Here is a 22,890-nt window from a genome sequence, read left to right on the forward strand (position 1 = left end):
CAGAGTGAAAATACAAAAATGAAAAAAGCGAGCATAAAACAAGATGTGGTCTATTTTATGGCTTACTAGAAAGTTCCATAGGCTCAGAGAGCCTGAGCTTTCAAGGGGCGCCCAGACAGCCATTAACTTTTTAATGCCTTGGTTATTCAATCAGTACAATCTCTTCCTTCCTGCGTGGAAGGGATACTACATTGAAGTGTTACTATAAGGAAGGGGAACCAAGAGAGAACTCAGGTGCTTGGCTGAAGACATAATCACTTTCTGGAAATGCTTAATTGGTGACAGGCACAGAAATATTGCTGAGTTGGCAGAGAAGGCTGCATCTCGCATCCGGAAGGAAAAGAAGGCCAGATGAAGAGAGGAAAGGAAGCTTAAGTTGACTGTTGTGAAAAGAAACATGTATGTGCTTTTACTAACTGGAGACAATAGTTTAAAATGACATTCAGTGTTAATTGAAATAAAGGGGCACGTGGAAAGACAGAGATGCTTAAAATATAGTGAAATGCTGATGTGTAAAGTCAAATGGCATTGGGCACAGCAATAAGGCAGACACAAAACAGAGTTGGGAAGATGGGATGGAGAAAGATTGATCTGGGTATCACAAAGGAATATGGAGGAAATTTCAGAATCACAATATGCAAGGAAGAGGTGAGGCACACAGCCATCTGCCATGTCTTAGAAAACAGCTCACCCTGGGTAAGACAAGCTGTTTCCCGCAGCCAGCAGAACGCTGGACTGATGACCCAGCACAGAGGGAAAAGACTACTGTGATAGAAAATTCAATAAAAGCAGAACAGGAAGATGAGAGGAAAATTTAATTGTACTCGTATGACTCCTACATGCTTGGCAAGTGGTCCTGGTTGAAGTACCTGCTTAATTGTTAGGTGAATGGCACTTGAAACACTGGAGGTGGTCTTCAGTTAGAAGTCTCAAGCAAGAGGGATCAGATGACAGGAGGAAGGAGTGATGATTGATGAATGCTGTGTGTGTGTCTTTATGTGTGTCTATGCTTCTATGAGAGAGAGCATATGTGCATGTGTGTTTGTATATGCATAGTGTCTGTATGAGAGTGTGTGAGAGTGTGTACCTGATTGAATCACACTTAAAATCAGGATGCTGGATACTATATTTTCTGTTGTTTTATGCCATTGACTACCTCAGGTTTGGGAATTAAGAGTAAAGTCATTGCATTCATCTTTTTTAATCATTTGGCTTAAACTGGAGGCATTTGTCAGCCTCTTGCAATTCTTCCTGTCTTCCATGGAAACAATTGAGGGTTAAGGAGGAGAGAAGTTACTAGAAGTACACTGTTCCATATACCTTTCAGTCATCAAGACAGAGGAAAAGCTTCCACTTGAATTAAAAATGGAAGGTCCTTTGAAATCAAGGGAAGAGACTATTTGGGATAGTCAACTCATCTTGTTAATCTTGTGCAGATGGCAGGGTCCAAACTGTCGCTGTGGCAACAATAGCTTTTCGAGCAACCCAGTGAAGATTTAAGACAAAGCAAAACAAATTTGGCCTAAGATAAAAATACCAATATACTCTTGTCTCCAAGAGTCTGTTTTCAAGTAGGGTCTAACATCTAAAAAGCAATTTCTTCCCAAATGGTACCACAGTTTCCTGGCTAAAAGCTAATTAACCAGCTTGTTTTTGGCCATAGAAACTTCTGACTCCCCCTAACCCCCAAAGCCATCTCTATTCATATAAATGGAAGACAGGAAAAAAAAGTTTTAAAGCTTAGATAAAGAAAAAAGCTAATGGTTCAGACTGGGGATAGCACAGACCATATATCCAGCACATATGAGGCCTTGGGTTGACACTATAACAACACAGAGGCACAAGAGTTTCCATTATTATGTGACTGTATATAAACTATAAGATTAATATGACAATATAGCCATTATGATGATAAAAACTTTAGAATAAAAAATATAAGTGCAGATGTTTTCATTCCAATTTTGCATCCAATTTCTTAAAGTCTGATTGTGTACTTAGTAGAGTGAAAACATGAAAAGTCTTATTATCTTCTGAAAAAATCCTCCAGTTTTAGAATCCTAACATAGATACTCTACCCTCAGGCAATGAAAAAGAATGGTATATTTTGTTTCATGTTTTGTCTTTTATTCTACCAAAGATAGAGAACTTTTCCAGAGTCCTTGAAGACGTGGATAATTCTAGTATTTATAAAATAAGATCTCAAGACAAGGCAGTCAACTGGGCTTGGGAGTAAGAGAGTCGATGATAAAGCTATGTCTGCCACTCGTCCAGTTTCTGGGGCTCCAGGATGAAGAAGAATCAATTAGCCCTGCACAGACAATGACCTTGAAGGCTAGAGCTCTGCGCTTGAGATGCTGACTATGCTGAGACAGAAGAAAAGGGGGAAAGGGACGGTGCCGTCTTGAAACCATGGCCGAGCTTGTTTCAGAGCCAATCATGTCACTTGAAAACCAAGGCCATGATGGCAAAGCCCATGTCAAACCTGCACAGCGAAGAAGAAAGTCCAGTTCTTTCTACAACTAAACTGAACGTTCTCAACCAACCCAGATGAAAAAGCAGACAAGACAAGGGCCCCAGGCTAAGCATTGTCTTCTCCTTCACTTAATGACCACAGCCTTTCTAAACAACAGAAAAGCAACCAACGGCAGGTCTGCAAATCAACATTCCTGGACTCACCAAGCCTCACCTGACGGATGCTGAGTCTTGCTAAGTCCAAAAAGGTAAGACTTTCACATAGAGAACCCCGCAGGTCTAGAGCTTTAATCAACTGTCTTCCCCACCACCACCACCCCAGCCCCCCAACTTTTCAAGAGAAAACTGCTTCACAGACATTGTGCTGGACACATTTCAGAATACTGCAGCTGCGCTCAGGCCAGAGGTGGCTTCTGCAGAGGCTTTTAAGCAGCAGTAAATCTTCCCTACTTATTGCTAATGCCATAAAAATCAATGCCTTGGCTAGGAAAAGAAAAAGGACACACACAGAGAGAGACAGAGACAGAAAGACAGAGAGACAGAGAGACAGACAGATTGGGTGGGTTGGGTTGGAATATATAGCCTATAAAAACACTTAGTAGAATTTCCTTTCAAAATCAATTTCTCAAAAGTTCTGAGGGCTTTCTAATGGGGACCTACTTCAGGGACATGTGCTGTCTGTTTCTTTTGTCTGTTCACATCAGATGACAAAATTGCAGTTGGTCTGGAAGAGTTTCTCAAAGAGCTACCTCCTCAGTTTTTCTGGGCACTTCAACCAATGCGTGCATATCTCAGCTGAAGCTTTTTCTGTTGAAAACAATAAAGACAAAGAGGTAACCTTGTCGGCCTGCGTGGAGAATGCTGCCTCTCTGCAGGAACTGCACTTGCTTTTTATAGCCCATCATTTCATCTGGGGATTATTTCCCGGTCACTTTGCCAGGTGGGGAGAGGCGGCAAAGGCAGAGAGTCTGTCAGATTTTTAATGATGCTTTAGGGATTTGATGGAAGATGCAAAGTGGTATCTGCATACAGGAGGCTCTCCCAATTACACCTGGAAACGAAACGCAGGCATCCTTTTGAAGTCTTTACACTGAAGCTGGAAGATGTCAAACAACCTTGAATGGAGTGCACATATCAAGTTTGTTTGTTTTTTTTTTTCCTGAGTTTCCCTAGCATAGTGCACAACTTCATTCTAAACAGCACTGCATGGAGGAGGTCTTATTTACTCTTCCTTACGGTCTAGAGGGAAAACTGAAGAGGCGCTTTATTATAAACTCTCTACCCTCAGCTCCTTCTAACACTAAAGTGTTTCACATGCATTGTTGAGAATCAAATTCTCTCATATCTTAGGGGTTTTTTTTCCTACTAAGTAAACTCATCGATGGTAATAAGAAAGAGTGGGAAAGACAGGAACTGAAAACACTAAAAACATTTCTTTAAATATTGTAACCAAAAGACCCAGCTCAGTGCTGACATTTGGGACAATCTGGCTAGTCATCATCTCATGGCTGTCAACTTTCCATCATAAAGCTAAGGCAATGACCTCTGCACACACCAGTGTTTCATTCTGGATTGTTTTAATAGCGTGGAGTCTTTTCCCACACAAGTTATTAAGCCAGGCTTTGGCAACAAGATGGGGTTAAATGACACACGTTCAAAAAAAAGAAAGAGGTACCTTGTTAACGACTGGGCAGGAATGTACTTAAATGCTTGATTACAGAAGACAAAACTCATTTAGGAAAATCCTTCTGTGGAAAACTGCAGTCTGTCTTGAACAAAATACAAACTGCCTCTGGTCAGTTCTCAGTAACCAAATGTATGTACGGCACAGGTCTGAGGACAGCAGAGGGAGGACTGTGTCTTTCAGACTTGCTGCAGTATCAGAATCAAACAATGACAATTCAGACGTGCAGAGATGTACTAAAGAGGCAGGAAGAAGAGCTGGAGAAAGATGACAGGCAGCTTGGGGCTCCGGGGAAACAGAATGGGAAGAAGAAAGTCGAAAGAAACTCTACTGAATGGCAGGCGCAATACCAAATAATACTTATTGGCACACCGACGTTACATGCCTATTAAAATATGAAGGACAGTCAGATATTAACTTCTAAAACTATAGCAAATCAATTGACCTTAGCTTACATCCAAAGCCCAACTTCAAAGATGCTTGTAGTTCTTAATTGACAACCTCAGACTTAACAACCTGGCTACATGGAGTTGCTGTTAAAAGACCTGATTCATCCTAGGAGTTTATAAAATTGCTTTATTTTGTTTTTTTTTCCCTGTCACGTGATTCACCAAATAAAACCTCCCGGTTAAAATGCAAACTCAAAGGAAAAAGCTAACCCTCTAGAGTTTGCCTTCTGGAAGTTCCCTCCCACCCTTTCTTTTAAGCCACCATCGCCTTTCTTTCTCTCACTACTTACAAAGTTTAGGAGCAGTTTGCAGATTAGTTTCTGTTGTTTGTGGCTGAGTTCCTGACTTGGGTGTTCTCACCTCAGGGGTCCGAGCTGGAGAAGGGAAGGGCGGTGGAGTGGAGTGTAAGGGAGGAAAAGCAGACAGCCGGTTCTTCCGGGTGGGTACTGCGGAAGGTTCAGAGGCCACAGCGACATGGTCACCTTGCCCTGTAACATGAGCCTCGGCTTCAGACTGAGCCTTAGAGACAGGTGAAGTGTATGCCTCGGATGAGACCAGAACAGCGGAGGCAGCCGTTGGATCCAGAGAAATAACAGGGTCCTGGCCTAACCCCCCAGGGTCAAGGTGGGTAGGAGAGTCGTATTCGAATATCTTGTCCACAAATACCCACTTTAGGCCAGCAATGCAGAGGCAGAGGCTTACTAGACAAGCCAGAATGGGAACAATGCAGATCTTCTCGGAGTTGAGGCACCCTCTGAGACGCTCCGCTTCCAGGCAGACACAGCAGGGCACGGCCAGGCCCAGGAGTCCAGGGCTTCTCCCATCTTCTGTGTGGGTGTCTGGCATATGTTCCGCTGCCGGAAGCCCATCGAGAGATGGGTCTGCACTCAGCTGAGTGGAGGGGCTGGAGGACCTCCCGCCAGCTCCCTCAGACATGTCTGGGGGATAAATCTCCATCCGGATCACCTCCAGAAGGCCCGGCCTCTCTCACAGTGCATTACCATGCAGAGCTCCCCCCAACCAAATGATACAGCATCTTGAAGGGGGAAATCGATAAGGCACCCAAGTCCAAGGCCATTATCCAAAGTAAGAGAGCTTAAGAGGAAGCAAGAAAAAGATAAAAAAAAAAAAAAAGGAAAAAAAAAAAAAGAAAAAGAAACGAAAAAGGAAGGGCTTCTAGCAACTATGAAATAGAAGTGTACCGAAATATCTTGAGCTGTTGTTTCTGGGACACTTTTTCAGTTCTTTCAAAGGCTTCTCCAAACCATCCCGGTTGGTTCAAGAAGGCAGGGGACCAAAAGAGGAAGCAAGCTGATGCCTAGCTGATTAAGTAAACCAGTATCCCAAACTGAAAGGCATGTTTCTCACCTCAAGCGTCTGAAGCTGGTGTCTGCTTAGAGGAAGAAAACAACTGTCATGCAGGAGAAGTAAAAGCAAAAGCAAGACCAGAGGAGGCGGCGGCAGCAGCAGCGGCGGCGGCAGGAGGGGCAGCAGCGACAGTAGCAACAGCATCCTGTCGTGTTAACGCAGCGGCTGAAAGAGGCTGAATCATTACAGAGCAGCAGGTGCCTGCCCTCTGAGCATCACGGCAAACAGTACCATTGCACAAGGATGCGAGGGCAGGAGGAGCCAGGAGGGGCGGTAACTCCCTTCCCCGCCCTGCCTCCACCCCCACCCCCAACCACTCCTCTTTGTCCTTCTTGCGCTCAGTCACTTTTTCCTCTGCAATCTTCCTTCTTCATAGCTTCTTTCTCTTCTTCCCTCCTCCTCCTCCTAAAGATATATTCTCTCTCTCTCTCTCTCTCTCTCTCTCTCTCTCTCTCTCTCTCTCTCTCTCTCTCTCTCTCTCTCTCTCTCTCTCTCTCTCTCTCTCTCTCTCTCTCTCTCCCTCTCCCTCCCTCCCTCCCTCCCTCCCTCCCTCCCCTGTGCCCCGCACCCCCAGTCCCCACTCTACTGCTAGCTGGTCTCTAATAAGTACAGTATACCCAGCAACGCAGGTCCGCCAGTGAGTTCCTATTTTATCCAATTACAAGGAATAAAGGCCAGAGAAAAGAGAAGCAGCCGGGAACCAGCTAAACTGGGTCTCCCCCGGCCTCCTCCCCCCCCCCCCCTTCTAATTTCCCTCTACCAAAGCAGGCCCCAGTCTCCCATCCCACACTCCACCTTGCTTGCTTTCAGTCTTGCTGGCTCTCTCCTCTTCACCCACTGTGGGGTCAGAAAAAGCCAGGGATCGATGATGCTAGCAATCTAACAAAGCTGGGATGGAGGGGGATGGGGTGGGGGGTGGAGGTGGGGACCTTCTGGGTTAGACCTGAGGCTTGGCAAAGTCTGATCTCTGACTCCTCCCCAGAGAGGTAGGCTTTTCAACAGCAATTTCTTCCTGCCTGCTGTTCAGCGGCATTCCTTCCTTCCGTAGCCAGTTCTCTAATAAGTTTTGTTCACTAACAGGACTCTTATTACCCGGTTTTCAACCAGCAGTTAGAGCACTGTTTCTAAACCATGGACAGCTCTGCCTTCTTCCTTCAGCCACCTTCTTGTGGCTAAAGACTTTTTCAATGCTCAGAGCGAAATGCTGAGTGTGTGCGGGGGCGGGGCGGGGTGTGAGGGGGGGTGGGGGAAGGGGAAAAGTCCCGAGTGTCTTCCTGCTCTTTACATTTGAGTCCTCCTTATTCCATCCAGAGTAAGCTAGAATAATGTCAACCTAAGAGGAACACTTACGCTATCTACCGCTTCATTTTCAAATTAGCCTTTCATGTTGACTCCACACTGCAGAGGAGGCTTGAATTCCCTGGGCACTGTAATACACACCACATCTCCTCAGCTATAATCGCACTGCCAGTATTGAGAATTTTCAATCAGAGCGTGCCTTGTGGATTAGGTTTCAGAAACTGTGATTTACAGATAGCTTCCATGCTGATTTTTGTTTGTTTGTTTGTTTGTTTGTTTGTTTAGAAACAGGACTTGAAGTACTGGAAGAAATGGAAGAAACTCACTGTAAGAGAGAGCACAGGCTCCAGGGAACATTCCGTGGTGTTCCAGTGTCTGTCTGTGCATCTGAACATTTAAGCCACTCTTCCAAGGAACCAAATGACTTCCAAGGAACTGTGTCCATAGGGGAACTCTTACAAACTCTCTCGAAATCCAGACAACATCGTCATCCCATGCAGACCCAGGGCAGTGACAGGCAATGCTCAACTCTTAAGAAAATCTGCAATTCATTTTATGCAGGACAATTCTACTGTTTTTGAAGTATATTTATTTAAGCCTTTTCACATGCCAGGAGGTAAGAATATTATAATTTCCTTCCAGATGAAATTACTCCACAATTATGAATGATTCAAAGAGCATTAGTATCTTAAACTATGTTTTCTGTCCTACCACTGCCACCAACAAAAGCCTGGCTGGATTTGCATGATTGCAACCAGGATTATGACAAGCTCACAGGCACAAATGAGTCATCGGAAGTTCACCTCTACACAACCTGCATGTGTATGCACCAGTATTTTGAAATGGTTCATGTGATCATTTTCTCGCTTCATTTACTTGATTTTGAGAAAATGAGAGTTTTCTTAACAAAGATTCTAGTGATGGACATGAAGTTTTTTAGAGCGAGAAATCCAAATACCAAATACCAAAGCACTTGATGCTTAAGATTTTAGTTGCCAATATTTATGTAAATTTTCAAATAAAAATAGCATCTTGACATACTCAAGGATTATAGTTTCCTCATGGATTACCATGTCTGCTTTCAAACCTTACATTCAAGGACTGAACAGGGAGCTTATCCATAGCCAAGGTCATTTAAATGTCAAGGACTGGGTGGAATCAGGTAGCTACAAGCCTGGCAGGTGTGAGGGAACACCAAGGACATAACCCTCAGCTCTGAAAAGGTGTTATGTCACTCCCACCGATAGCAATTACCTGCTTTACCTCAGTCACAGAAAAGGCTGCTGGCTCATTCTCTAGTTGTCATATTAACCTTAATCACAGGGAAGGTGGCTGCCGAATCAAGCTGTCTTATTTAAAACCCTTGTCACTTACAAGGAAAATGATCCTGTTACCCACAGGCTAGGACAAAACACCAAAGAGGGACTAGACTCCTAGGACTGTAACAACTATCCTAGGGATCAGATTACAAGAGTCAGACTTTAGGATGTATGCCCCCCTCCTTGGATGTGCATCTTGTGAACTTTGTGGCTCCTATTAGCATGCAGAAATCCTATAAAACCATTATGTTTTGCTATTCTTTTCTATTAAATAAGAAAAAGAATGGAAGTGGAAAAGGGAGGACAGAAGGGGGGAAAAAGGAATTCTCCATTACTTCTCCCCTGGGGACAGGTGCCAGAAGCTGCCTGTCACCTCCCTCAGATCCCTTTCAGCAATAAAGTATGAGGAAGCCAGCATCGGTGGGGCTACCACCCCACACTTCTTGGGAAGCAACATATTTGTTTATAGGGAGAGCTTCAAGGGCAGACCATTGTTAACCCTGTGAAGTCCACCTTAATGAAACCCAGGAACACCCATTCCCATGTGCTCTTAGAAACATGAAATAAGACAAAAATCTTACTGCTTTTTAAAACCCTATAATTACCACCTCCTTCATAACCATAAAAGCTATGTTTATTGAGCTCCACCTATGTGCCAGGAACTCTCAAGTTCATAACATACATTATGTCTGATCTCTCATCCTTTAAAGTCCACTCACCTTGAAAATGAAGAGACAAGTAGCTAGGGGAAGTTAAGCAGGGAATAACTATTAAATGAAAGGGGTAATATTTTAAGAAGGCCAGGCTCATGCTGTTTCTACTGAGAAAAATTTTAAAAATGAAAGAAAATAAAAAAACAACCCCCCTGAAAAACAGTGTTCCTATTCTTCAAAGAAAAATACCTATTATGTATTTTTTTATGTATCAGTTCACTGGGAGAATAAAGGTACTAGAATATGCAACTATAAATATAGGACTTTGACGTAAGAAAACTTAAAGGTGTCTAGTTTCTAAGGGAAAAAAATGGCTTAAGTTAAGCCATGTGACATTCAAAAACTAGTTATGAGGATTAGACCTATAAATCTAAAGACTATTTTTTCATAGCTTAAATGAGTTCGTCCACAGCCTCAGTCCCAGGACTCTTCCGGGGAAGATATTTCAATTATGGACTGCTGTGAAAGCAACTGTTTTTGAAATAGCATTACAAGCACCACCACTAGGCTGCAGGCTGACTGGGGTTGGCTGGGTGTTTCTGCTGCTCTGCTTGACACCAACTGGGGCCTTCAGTCAGCTCAAGGCACAGTGAGGCTAAAGCATTCAAGATGGCTCACACCAGAAACCAGACAGCTGGAAGCACCCTGGATGTTAATGATATGCCAGCACGGGGCTTCTCCTCCAGGCTTGAGTTTCTCACAGCATGGCAGTTGTTGATGAGAACTGTCTATCTACAGAGACTGGAAGCTCAAGGTATCACACTCTTGCTAGGGGAGTTGCCCAAGATATTATCATTCTTCTTGGTTTGTTAAGTACTCATGGTGCCAGCCCAGACTCAGAGTGGTAATACATCTTAATGGAGAGGGATTAAAAAAAAATATGTGCTGCTGCCACAACTCACCAACCACTTCAGGTATGGAAGTTAGTGCTAGAAACTACAGCAGGGTCAAGAGGGGTCACTGAACGCAGAATGGATTTGGTAACACCAAGTCAAATGTGCAAGCATTTCTGATCCACTTTTCCAATCCTCTAGCTTCCTTTTAATCCAGGAGCAATGAAATGAGGAAGAAAAAAAAAAGCCACTACATTATCAATGAAAATACTTAAGGCCGGAGATGTAGCTCAGTGGGAGAGTGGTTGCCTAGCACACAAATGACCCCAGTTCAATCACAACAACTAAAAACCAAACAAAGACCAACAATTAAAAAAAAAATCATCAAATGCTCAACCATTGAATGCCACTGTGAATTGGATACAAGCGAAGCAATTTATGTCTGCGCTCACTTCATTTCTGCTCCTATTATCAGCAGTAAGTATATTAGCTTGAGGAAATGAAAGGGATTGACAAATGTCATTTTGCTTTGATCATATAACCCAAACTTATTCTCTCTTTTTTTCCTTTACTTTTCCACTTGAAAAAGTTTACCAGAGCTTCTATTTTTTAGAGCTTCAAAAAGAGAGAATTTACTTCACGTTGTGTAACCTAGAATGGTGACAACAGAAACATCATTTTGACGTAATCACAGGCATAAGTGGTGAACCATCTATTTGTTAATGAAATGCGAAACCATTGGGATTACAAGACAGCTCATGGGCCTAAGTGGAGTTTTACAAACTGGCTGCTTTATCAGACCATAAATACCCAAAAGTCTTCATCAGGCTAGAACATCCCCCAGTCTACACGGAGCTTCTCTTACTTTCCCAATTCACAGGGCTTTAGTATTTATCTTTCGTGTGTGACAGGCTCTCATGGTACAGCCCGGGCTCACCAGAACTTATCCTACATCCCAGTGTGACTCCAAACTTGCAGCATTTCTGCTGCCCCAGCTTTTCAAGATTAGCAATTATGGGCATGTGTCATCACACTTGGCTTCCAGGCAGATTACTTGGCCGCCTCATTTACTACATGCGCTCGGTCACATGTTATTCAAATGTATCTCGCACACAGGGTTAAGGAGACAATTTCCCTGAAGATCAAAATGATTGATAACTGCTTATCCCAGAAGTAGAACTGTGAGCTACTCAACATTTATTTTGTTTCATTTTTTTTTTACTACAAATTGAGATAGAGCTTCATAGACTTTATTTCCTTAAATATACTGGCAGGCATTTAACATCCGTCTGTCTGTCTAAATGGTCCGTGTATTCCCTCACATTTTTTCTATTCTTTAATGTCCAGATCACATACTTCCTTGTAAAGTTTCTAATTAGAAATTGTTTTCTAATTATGTCTTAAGTGAACCAAATCTAGTGATCATCAGCCATCATAGATCCTACCAAAGCCAATAGAAGAGTAAGAGAAATGTGTATTTAGTTTTTGATTCCCCCAGTAATTTTCTCTCCCCAGTGAAAAGGTGCCTGATGAAGCAAACCAAACCTGCATGGTGTTTCACGATCCTTCACAGGTCAGATAGGGACTGACAAAAAAGCCATTTATTCTGTGGGGTAGGGATGCTGCGCTCATGGGGGGGTGGGGTCGGGCATCAAGATGGTGAGCATTCATCATTCTTACCCACTGGAATGATCTCGGAGAAGAGAATTTTACTCAGGTTCTAAGATTCTTTTGTGAGATGCTGCATCGTCATCCTATCGATCGCCTGTAGTTCCCTGTGCTCCATTTGAAACATGATGATCAATTAGCTCTGGCACATCTTATCCTTCATATGCGATTCCAGTAGAGAGCCTTGGATGTAAGGTTGTCAGGACAGCTCTTTTCGTCATATATAACAGTTATAGAAAGTTCATTTTACTTTTATAGGGAGATGATGTTGCATTCCTCATAAGTGAAGTGTGCAGCTATGTACAAGCCCACTTCTGTAGGTGGGAAATTTCAGTTTTGCTATTGTAAATGAAGCACAACTGTACATATTTGTCTAGCACAGTGAGGTAGTTCAAGCTATCATTATTGCAACATAAGAATTTACATTTTTATCTCCACATAATTTCTTTAATATGCATCTTGTTTTATGTCACCTTCCTTTGAAATCACAATGAGTATTGTCTTGCATCTCAGTGGAAGTGATGCCTACGAAGTGTGACTGCCATGGTGTCATCCACTCTAAAACAGTTAGAAGTGACTGAAGGTGACTTTTCATTTAGTGGACAGCTCATCAGAGTTTCAGCTTCTCTACTATTTAATTGTTAAGGGAGGGCCATTATGTTATTTATGCATAGGGTTGTTAGACTAAATAATAACACTTTATTATATAGATTGTCCTTTCATCTATAAAGAATCAATATATAATACAGAAGCTGAGGATTCAACTTCAAGGTAGAGAGCACAAATCTAGCATGTATGAATCCCAGGTCAATCCCAAGCACAGGAAGAGAGGAAAAAGTAAAGGTGCCCTCGGGAGGATAGGTTTGCAGCATTAAATATCTCACAATTTCTAATTCATGCTAAGGCCTTCAAAAGTACAGTGAAGGATATAAGGAACTGAAAAATCATTAAGACAATCAGTTCAAAACAATTTTTATGTGAAAAGGTAATATGTCTCTCTGTTCAATTCCATTCCATTTCCCTATTTAGAGTATTCTGTATCTATGAGCAAAGGAAGGGGGCAGCTATCTTGTCTGTCTTTGCTGTAACTCCTATAGATTTTTTTCCTTTTAATCAAATGCACTCACATGCAAAATGTAGGCCATACAAGCACCCCTATATGTTTCTACCATTTTCTAGCATCTAGAACCCACATGGTTCACAGAAGCACCTAAGAGGTATTTCTTCAGTATACTGATAGCAATGCCATGCAGTCTTAAGGAAGGAAGTATAAAACAGTGATGGTGGTGCTGATAGAATTCTCTAAGAGCTAGGTGCTCCCTGGCTTTACCTGGGTGAGTAAATCAAATGATGTTAAATGGAATTGATGGGAGGAAGGAGCCTGTTTATGATGGAAAAAAAAAGAAAATGTAAAGAAATATCTCTATATAAATCCCCTGTAGTCTTGTGGCTGGATGGTCATTTATATACAGTGGCTTAATCATCTTAAATGCAAATCTTGCTCTTTGGATTTGTCCCTAGCTTCTATGAAGTTACAGGCATGAGGCAGCTTAGCTAATAAAAATTTTCTGTCTGATTTTCCCCCTTGAGTCTTAGGACAAATGTAACGAAAGCATCCAGAGGGAGTTTATCTTTTAAGAATGTGTGTGTGTGTGTGTGTGTGTGTGTGTGTGTGTGCGCGCGCGCGCGCACGTGCGCAATCTTACTCAAACAAAATAGTACAGAATGTTAGTATTAGTTTAGTTGAAGAAAATTTGGTTAAAAATATGGAGAAAAATATATCTGGTAACTAATGCCATCTTAATTCAAGTTTGGCAAATTTTCAAACATGAAAAGTAATTGAATTTAACATATACATAGGAACTAATAATTTGTTTAAAGTTCGGTTTATATAGGAGGCTGGAGAGATGGCTCAGAAGTTAAGAGCACATACTGTTTTGGCTGAGGATCCAAATTCAAACACACACACACACACATTTTAAAACTCTTACAGAACAACAACAACAAAACCTGGACTACATAATGATTTGAGGCTACCCTTGATCACATAAAAAGACTCTGGTGAAAGAAAGAAAGAAAGAAAGAAAGAAAGAAAGAAAGAAAGAAAGAAAGAAAGAAAGAAAGAAAGAAAGAAAGAAAGAAAGAAAGAAAGAAAGAAAGAGAAAAGGAAAGAAAAGAAAAGAAGAGAAAAGAGAGAAAAGAAGAAAAGAAAGAAAGAAAAGAAGAAAGAAAAAAGAAAAAAGAAAAGAAAAGAAGCAAGCCATCCCAGAACGGTGTTGTATGACTTTGATCCCAACCCTTGAGAGCCAGAAGTGGGCAAATTTCTGTGAGTTTGAGGCCAGCCTAGGCTACATAGTGAGTTGCAGGATAGGTGGACTACTTAGAGAAACCTAAAAAAAAACAATCAAGACATTAAAAAAAATACCCACTGCTTTTGGGGATTCATTACAAAATGATTACTAAACAAGTCAGAAATTCAGGTAACATGTAGCACATGAAAGAGCCATGAGTTACTCAGAAGGCTAAAGTCACACAAACTTGGGCACATAAGAAACCATGCAGCGTGTCTGGGGTAAAGCAAATGGGGGAGGGAACCGCCTTGTGTTTTACTTTTTCAAAATGATCTATATATCTAAAGATAAAAGACGCTGGACAAAGGAACTATCCTATAGCTTACAATTCAACTAAAGTCTCCGGCGTTCTCTCTCCTTGTTGCTGATCCAAAAGTGAATGTCAAGTTGTGCCAAAGGGGAGGGGAGCTAAAATCCATCCGTAGTTTCCAGAACTGATTTTGCATTCTGGGTGAGTCAACCAACTGGCAGCGTTTCTCTTGTAAGGTCACAGCGTTACTGGGGACATGGAAGCTGAAATATACATTTAAGAGGAAATGCCAGCTTCATCCTCTGTTGCTGCTCCTCAGTACAGGGGGTAGAAACTTTCTCTTCATTCTTTCAATTTTTATTACTTTAAAAATATAATTCATTAATCTTTAATTATATGTTTCCTGGTGTTGGATAGTTAAAAATCTATTATAATGTTAAAGAAATAAAAGAGTTGAAATTAAAAAAAATATGAATTCGAAAAGCATAAAGTAAAATATCTTACGATTTGACCTCAAACTCTTTTCTTAGGTATAATATAGGATTGCTAGACTCAGACCTGTTTAGAAATAATTTCTTCTTTTATTTCAGAAGTTATGTGGACTAGAAGAAAGGAGACGTATTACAAAGTCCCTGAGTAATCTCTATCCTAATTAGATTTAAATATTTCACTGACAGAAGCTGGAGCTTGCTCATCAATTTTATTTTATTATATTATGTGCCAGAAAAAATAAGTTCTCAGACAGAAAAAAATGCCTACCTATAGTCTCTTGGAGATTCATCCCAGAGTCAGCTGTTAGGTCTAAGCCTAACAGCTACTACCATAGTCCTTCAAGTCAATGCCAGTTTTTTAAAAAGGAATCCCAGTTTGACCCTTCATAAGAATTGCTTATACGTCAAGGCTTGCTGCGTAATGCCTGCATGACACCATGTGGGCATGACTTCCTTTTCCAGAAACTCAGAGACTGCAATTCCTAGTTAGAGCCAAGTTTTCATAAGCTACGAGGTGCAGAAGGTGTGAGCTACAGAACCCAAGAACCTTCCCGGAAGACAGGCTTGAAACTAGAAATCACTGACTGATGGAAACAGTATTTACAGCTAATAGTCTTGTAGGAGGAAGGGTCTACCGCAAGAGCATGTGACCTCAGGGAAGAGGAAAACTGTCACCACAGAAGTCAACACACAGTGGGTCAAACACACACTGGGTCTGCTTGGAACTAACCACATCTGAGAACTAGACAGGGCTGCGTTGTCTTTGAACTTGGAGAACAGCCAGGCTGGGAGGGGTAGGAGACAGAGGATCGGGAGGAAGACACGTGATGACTGACTGACTCGGAACTAGGACAACCAGCAAACCTGAGCCGTGGCAGTGGATTTAAGGAAAACATTCTCTTCTCTGACGTAGACAGAAACTTCCAGATTTACATATTCCTCCCAAGACTATGATAAGATACACATACTGTATATACTGGGATCTTTAGGATTAAAAAAATGAAAATGTTGTTGGATTGATCAGTGAGTGTACATTTAACAAAGCAAATACAGGAAATATTAGTGTAAAAATCCAAATATTTGGATTAATGCCTAATTCATTCAAATAGCAGTAATGAAATACTGGGGCCCTTAAAGACATTCTCATGCAGTTTTTTTTCCCTCATCTATGCAACAGGAAACCCAACATGTTTATTACAAAAACTCATATACTTATACCAGAGAAACAAAAATATTCTACCATCTCCACATGGAGCAGACTAAAACAAGTCTCTTTCCTCCCTCAACTACACCTCCATCATCTCCCTCTTCACTAATATAAATTTCATATCTAAAATTACAGATTCACAAATCTCAGACCATTTTCTAATGGCCATGAAGTACATGACAAACCGTTAAGTACTATAGAATGAAGAGCTTTTTCTGAAACCTCACTCCCACCCAATACCAGTTACTTATTGAGAACACAAATGCAAAATGCAGCAGTCCGATTAACTCAATGTGAATAGGGAAAACATTAAGTTCACTCTACTGACTGAACCAGAAGGAAAGGATGGCAAGGTCCTGCTGAGCAAATGATTCTGCTCAGATCACTCTGCAGCAAACACGTAATGCTTGTGTAATTTCTAACGGCCAGCTGGTTGACAAATACTACAGGCCACAGGTCCCTCTCCCCAGCTGTGATTGCTAACCAGTTAGTTATGTTCATAGAGATTGCAGAAATGGTTAAATATCCATGATGTTGCGCAAAGCCCCTCTAAAGCATCTGTATGTAACAAAATCCTATCACTGGCAGCAAGAGGCCTTCATGGCAACTTAAGTTAGCAGGAAAGTAACTTCCTTTCTATAACACCACAGTGCCGAGAGGCCTGACCATATATATGCTTCTTTTCTATCTCCATACACCTCCCATAAGAAAGAACCAGTTTAAATGGTTCAGATGTGTCTAGATGGGCTAGGAAATCTTTCAAAGTATTTCTCAAACACTTCCACACATCTTTGCTATGACTCACTAAGTGGAGTTTAGACAAATTACCTGTCTCCTGGTTAAATCTCCTCAAACAAATGAAGAGCCTGGACTTAGCAGACTCACGCCATGGCTTCCTAAGTGCCCACGGCTCTGGACGCTCAGGAACGAAAGGCATCTAGATGCTGTCTATGTACAACTGGTACATGCTTCTCCTATATCTCTAGGGGGAAAAACATTCAAAGGCAAAAAAGCTGGGGCTGGGAACCATGAGGGTCTTTCAAAGTTGTTATTCATGTATACCCTGATTGCCAAGAAGATACAGAGGTAAATGCTAGGAATTAGCCAAGCTTCCAAGAGATCTATATATCCACTGAAAGGACAGATCAATCAGCAGATCTACCAGAATACTACTTAAGAGCACAGGACACCTGCAGTCATCTCATGGATGGATAGAAGTAGGTATACTCCAGGGGGTAGGCGATTTTTACAATCACCACCAGCTGGAGAGAAATAAGTAAATGTGTTGAGTGAGAACAAAAATACCAGACAATCAGGGCTAGATACTTGGAGTTTTCCAACTCCGTCTGAAACAGCAGCTCTGTAATTTAGCCAATATTCATTAACTAATTAAGAAATTGGAAGCTCAGCACTTAAAATGATTTCCTTTTTGTAAGTCAGCAGGGAGAAAAATTGTGAAACGTCAGGACAACCCTGATTTCCAAAAGCAGATTTCAAATTTTAAGGTCACACATCACATGTAATAAAAAATAGCTATCATTTCCAAAGTGCCGGGATAAGTGTGCATTGACTGTATGGTCTATGCCCCGCATGTTTTGTGGCTGATTATTCAGTGGCCATTGCATTGGGCTGTTGTAGATATGGCTGTAGGAATTAAAAGAATATTCATAGTATTAATTAAGCTCTTTCCCTCATAGGCAAAAAGATGGAGACTGCATAAGTCAATGTATGGCCAGACCAGGTCACTGTTACCTTACAGGTTAGAAGAGAAAGCCAAGTGAAGATGAGTAGCCCAAATATTATACTAAGAAAAATATATAAGCCAACCCTTGAAATCAACCTAGCCTGTAGAGTAAATGATACCATTCTCAGTTTATAAATGGGAACAACAAGGGATAGAGAGGATGCAAAGACCACATAGCTAGGAAGCCATGAGTCTAAGTTCCAGGCCATGTGACTTCAGAGACCCATCCTCTTACTGAGCACACATGTTATGCCATGTGAAATGAGTCCATGCAGGAATATTCTCAGAAAACAACCATCAGATATACAAGATGTTTGCTGTTGTTGAGTACTACAGTCAAATTTTAAGTTGAACGTGTGTGTGTGTGTGTGTGTGTCTTACATAAGGAGAGGTGGACACAAGAACAAATGTAATGCTAAGAAGATACATGCTCATATAAGTGTAACTGTTGCCTTGATGAGATTAACTTCTTTGTGCAGCACGATGCCCATTCTAAGCATAAGGATTTCATTTCTAGCACTAGGTATCTAGCTAACTTTCCTGTTTGACTTATTCTGGTCATGATAAAATAAACATATTTTAGTAATATTGTCATGAACAATGAATAAGTACATGAACCCAAATCATTGCACACCGACCATCATGAGGGTCCCTCCTTGCATGTTTCTTCTTACAACATGATGAACCATAAATTGAGAACTCAACGGAAAAATAAAACCTCTCAGGTTCCCTATCCCCACCAAAAAAAACCTTAGTATCTGAATACACTTGACAAACACACTAAGTTAGAAATTTCTCAGATTAGCTGGGAGGGTGGCAATGCATACTTTTTATCCCAGCACTCAGGAGGAAGAGGCAGATAGATCTCTGAGTTGGAGGCAGCCATGGTCTATACAATGAGTTCCAGGACAGCCAGGGCTACCCAGAGAAACCTTGTGTGAAAAAACAAAACAACAATAATAATAGTTATATGATTAAACTGAAAAGAGATTTGGTCTATAATAAATGCCTCTGGCCACAGATTTTTTTTCCATTGATTTTCATAAATGCATTCTCTCCCTCTTTTTCTTTCCTAAGTTTTCTCAGACTCCTTCCAGTTTGATGTTATCCTTACTACTTTTGGAAAATATTCATTCATTCACTCATTCATTCATTCATTCATTCACTCATTCATTTATCTATTCACTCAATGATCATTCAGCAAATGCTTACTAGAATCAGGCTTCATTCAAGACTAAGGGAAAGTAGAAGAAACCAAACTGCTTCCCAGGGTGCTTTTATCCTAATGAAAGACATAGCTTTCCCCATCTCAGCCTGGCACATTGGTAAGTTGTGACAGTCACAAGCTTATGTGGCTTACAATAGATTCTATGTTGTGTAGCTGACACTGATTTTTTTCCCTTAATGAGCCTGTCAGGAAATACTGTTTATTGTATATGCTTGTTTGAACATCTGAGAATTCCCTTCACTTAGGAGCCAGTTAGGAAAATGTTTTCTTCTGATAATGTTTTGTTTTGACTGGTGATAGGAGAAGAATGCAAAGATTTCGTTCCAGACAGGATCATGGCTCGACAAAAGGCTGTCAGTGGGACTGGACGATTATAGACAGAGCAATGTAAACCATCTGTTTCCATTCCCAGGAACTATCAAACAAAATACTCCCCAAAACAGACTTGGCTATGGTATCAATATGACAACAGCTTAATTATTTTAAAGCTTGATTGCTACATGTGTGTATGTGTCTGCATTCCTAAATATAAAAATATAACCAGCTCTGTCCCTACAGTGTTACTTGTATGTATATGTTTTCAGAGCTGACCTTGAAAAAGAACAAAATACGTGTCTATGGGAGGGTTTGGAGGGAAGAGAGGGAAGGAGGAAATGCTGTGGTTATAGTATGATATAAAAAACTAAAAATATTATTTTTAAAAGAAAGAGAAAAAGCTGGTTGTGGTGGTTTGATTTAAATATAACAAGGCATTATTACGTTCTTCTATTTCTTTAGCAGATTAAAGACTTATAGAAAGATGCTGCTGATATAAGCTTTTGAAGTCCAATTAGTCCCATCTCTTGACTTGTTAAGGGAACATACTAATTTCCAAAAGATCCTGAACCAAGTATGGTGGTCTCCTAGTTGTAATTCTCAGAATGTCAGAGGCTGAGGCAGATGGACTATTTTCAAAGATGATGCTACTAAAGAAAAGTTTTTATTTGTTTGTTAGAAAGGAAAGGTTTTAAGCTGCAAAGTTAACAGGTGCAGTATGGCCATTAGATTATCATAGGGTCCTCGACTAACATTCCCAGGATTTTGCTTATAAGCCATCCTGTTATCAGCAAAGATATCCTTTTTATATGCCTTGTTTATGTGTATGATAAACATCACATATATTTAATTAGCATGAAGCCTGTAATACAGGCATATACCATGAAAGTCATGTTTAGGTCACTAAACTAACTGCCTGCAACTATTTCTACTGCAGCTTATCTCCTGACAATTCTATCCTGACTAACAAAGAAAGGTCCACTAAAGTCTGAAGGTTCATGTAGTTACAGGAAAGCAGATGCATTATTTATGAGGATGCAGAGGCTAGAAAGTTCGGCTCTGCAGCTTACCCTAGCAGTACTAGGCTCAATGCTATTGTCAGTAGGAATCTTGCCAGTGCATTAGAAGATGAGATAGACGGGAGCTCTGCCAAATAAAATAGCTAAGTAATAACAAACGCTAAAAAGGAAGAGCCTTTGGGGTTGGAGAGCGGCCTGAGATCACTGCTGGAGAGATCACCAAGTTTTGCAGTCAGTGCACAGATGAGCTGCAACCCCAATTAATTCTCCATGCCTTATCCTCTGTGAGTGCTTGTTCTTAATTATAGTCAGACATCCTTTTCTAAACGTTAAGGCAGCATCTGTAGACAACCTGGGAATTATAGCTGGCATTAACATACACATGATGCCCAAAGTCAAGCATAATGAATTTCGACTGTATTTAGACCACTATGTTTAGAGATACACATTACATTTTTAGAGATTTAAGAACAACAACAACAACAACAACAAAACAAATCTGTTTCCCAGTTTGAGGTCCAAGAGAAAAGAAACCCAGCTATAGTAGCAACAGTTTCTTATTCTTCCCCCGTTCAAACTGATACATTGTTACAGACAATACGGATACCTGTCAAAGCTTTAAGCTGATTTTGAGAGAGAGCCATTCAATTTCATTTCCTGCTAAATCACTGTCAGTCACTTGGCGTTTGTACCACAACACAACAAAATGTTTCATGCTTTAATTATTAACACAACACCACCAGAGGTTAAGATTCTACCTTGCTTGTGGGGATGGGGGAAACCACACCACAAAGTTAATAAAAGTCAACTAAACGCATGCAAAAAATGAAAACTTACTATGGATATTCTTTTATTCTTTTGTAATAATTTTGAACAAGGATGGGACAAGCTTATGCAAAAGGGTAGAGCGCACAGGGCCTCAACCCTAGAGCAACAACTTCAGGGGTTGTTAAAGCCAATAATCCTGTGTCACCCTTAAAAATGAAACAAAGTTATAACTATATTCTGCTTCCTCCAAAGCAAAGATGTTATAAACTAAGGCTGTACATTCCATTCTAGGTGTATTCTTTCTTCTGGACAACCTATACATTTGAGATACAGCAAGCACACTTTACCTATGACAACATGCTTAACAATTATCCTCCATCCAAATGTGTAGAGGTGGGAAGGAGGGAAATATTCAAGGTATCCCTTCTAAACAAATGGAAATTGGTTCCTATAATTCTCGTCTGAACATGCAAAAGATGCATTTATGATAATAAATGTATTTATACATTCCTATACTTCACTTAAGAACCTTGATTTATGGAGCTAGTTTGGCCCAAGTCATCTATCTTATGGAGGGGTGGAGAGGCCATTTTAAAAAGCAGCTGCAGTGTTGCATGGCCTTCGGCTATGCAGGTGGAACTATCAAAGTGTTTCTCACCCACCTTTACTCTCTGAAGATATAAACCACACAAAAAAGGCTAGGACTGCGTACTGTTTCTAGAAGCCCCTATTTGTTATATACCCTTGGCCAATATTGAATTGTTAAGCCAGTTCTCTCCTTATTTGAATAGTAGGACTCGACATAGCTATTGGCAAATTAAAATACTTGACACTTTATAAGATATGCTTTGCTGGTTTGTTACTGTATATTATAGTAAGAACAAAAGAAAACGACTTTGCTGGCATGATTGTGGCCATTCCTTCACTTCCAACCAAGTTCATACTTCAGCACCACAAAGAGGGACAGCGACCAGCTAATTCTTGCCCAAATTACTGAGAACCCTAAATCCAAGGAGGAGCTAGAGAAAGTACCCAAGGAGCTAAAGGGATCTGCAACCCTATAGGTGGAACAACAATATGAACTAACCAGTACCACCCCCGCCCTGAGCTCGTGTCTCTAGCTGCATATGTATCAGAAGATGGCCTAGTCAACCATCAGTGGAGAGGCCCATTGGTCTTGCAAACTTTATATGCCTCAGTACAGGGGAACACCAGGGCCAAGAAGTGGGAGTGGGTGGGTAGGGGAGTGGAGGGAAGGGTATGGGGGACTTTTGGGATAGCATTGGAAATGTAAATGAAGAACATACCTAATTTTTAAAAAAGGAATAAAAGATTTAGAAGGAAACTTATAAAATAAAATGTGGAGAAAATGAAAATCATTTCACTGAAAAAAAGAGAGAGACAGATTCTTAAAGGCACTATGAAAACAAATATGTAGCTTCAAAACCCCCAAATTTCTAAATATAAAAATTAGAAATAATATAAAAGATAGGTAAACAGAGTAACAATATTTCAGACAATACTACAAGTGTTCTAAAAAATCATTACGGAAGCCAGCCTTATAGTTCAAAACGCTGATTTTAAGATATCTATGGAGCTCTTCCCATAAATTAAGATTAAGGTAGTTTTCCTTTCATTATATAGATAATGATTTAAAAATGACCATGACCTAAAAATGTATGCATTAACTCAATGTTGGTATTTGCAGCCAT

General features: G+C 40.7%; 1 protein-coding gene and 1 long non-coding RNA gene across 42 annotated transcripts in view; one reads left to right on the top strand and one right to left on the bottom strand.

Annotated features, from left to right (window-relative positions):
- Nrg1 (neuregulin 1) overlaps positions 1 to 22,890 on the bottom strand; it is a 1,084,158-nt gene that overhangs the window by 105,190 nt on the left and 956,078 nt on the right. For 8 of the 41 annotated variants that reach the window (NM_001364422.1, NM_001364428.1, NM_178591.3 and 5 more), the window contains exon 1: positions 4,896 to 6,202. The exons of 27 other annotated variants lie outside the window; for them this stretch is intronic. In NM_001364422.1, coding sequence (NP_001351351.1) covers positions 4,896 to 5,562 — 667 coding nt within the window. In that variant the 5' untranslated portion in view covers positions 5,563 to 6,202. Of the gene's footprint in view, positions 1 to 3,132; positions 3,280 to 4,147; positions 4,862 to 4,895; positions 6,379 to 22,890 lie in introns of those variants that run through there. 6 more of the 41 variants (XM_030243396.1, XM_017312640.2, XM_006509081.3 and 3 more) reach the window with 6 other exon arrangements.
- On the top strand, positions 6,913 to 13,564 carry Gm33223. The gene is made up of 2 exons (XR_378857.2): positions 6,913 to 6,959; positions 7,558 to 13,564. It is a non-coding gene; the product is annotated as a predicted gene, 33223 (long non-coding RNA).

Source organism: Mus musculus, chromosome 8 (genome assembly GCF_000001635.26).
Source record: "Mus musculus strain C57BL/6J chromosome 8, GRCm38.p6 C57BL/6J".
Classification (NCBI taxonomy): Eukaryota; Metazoa; Chordata; class Mammalia; order Rodentia; family Muridae; genus Mus; species Mus musculus.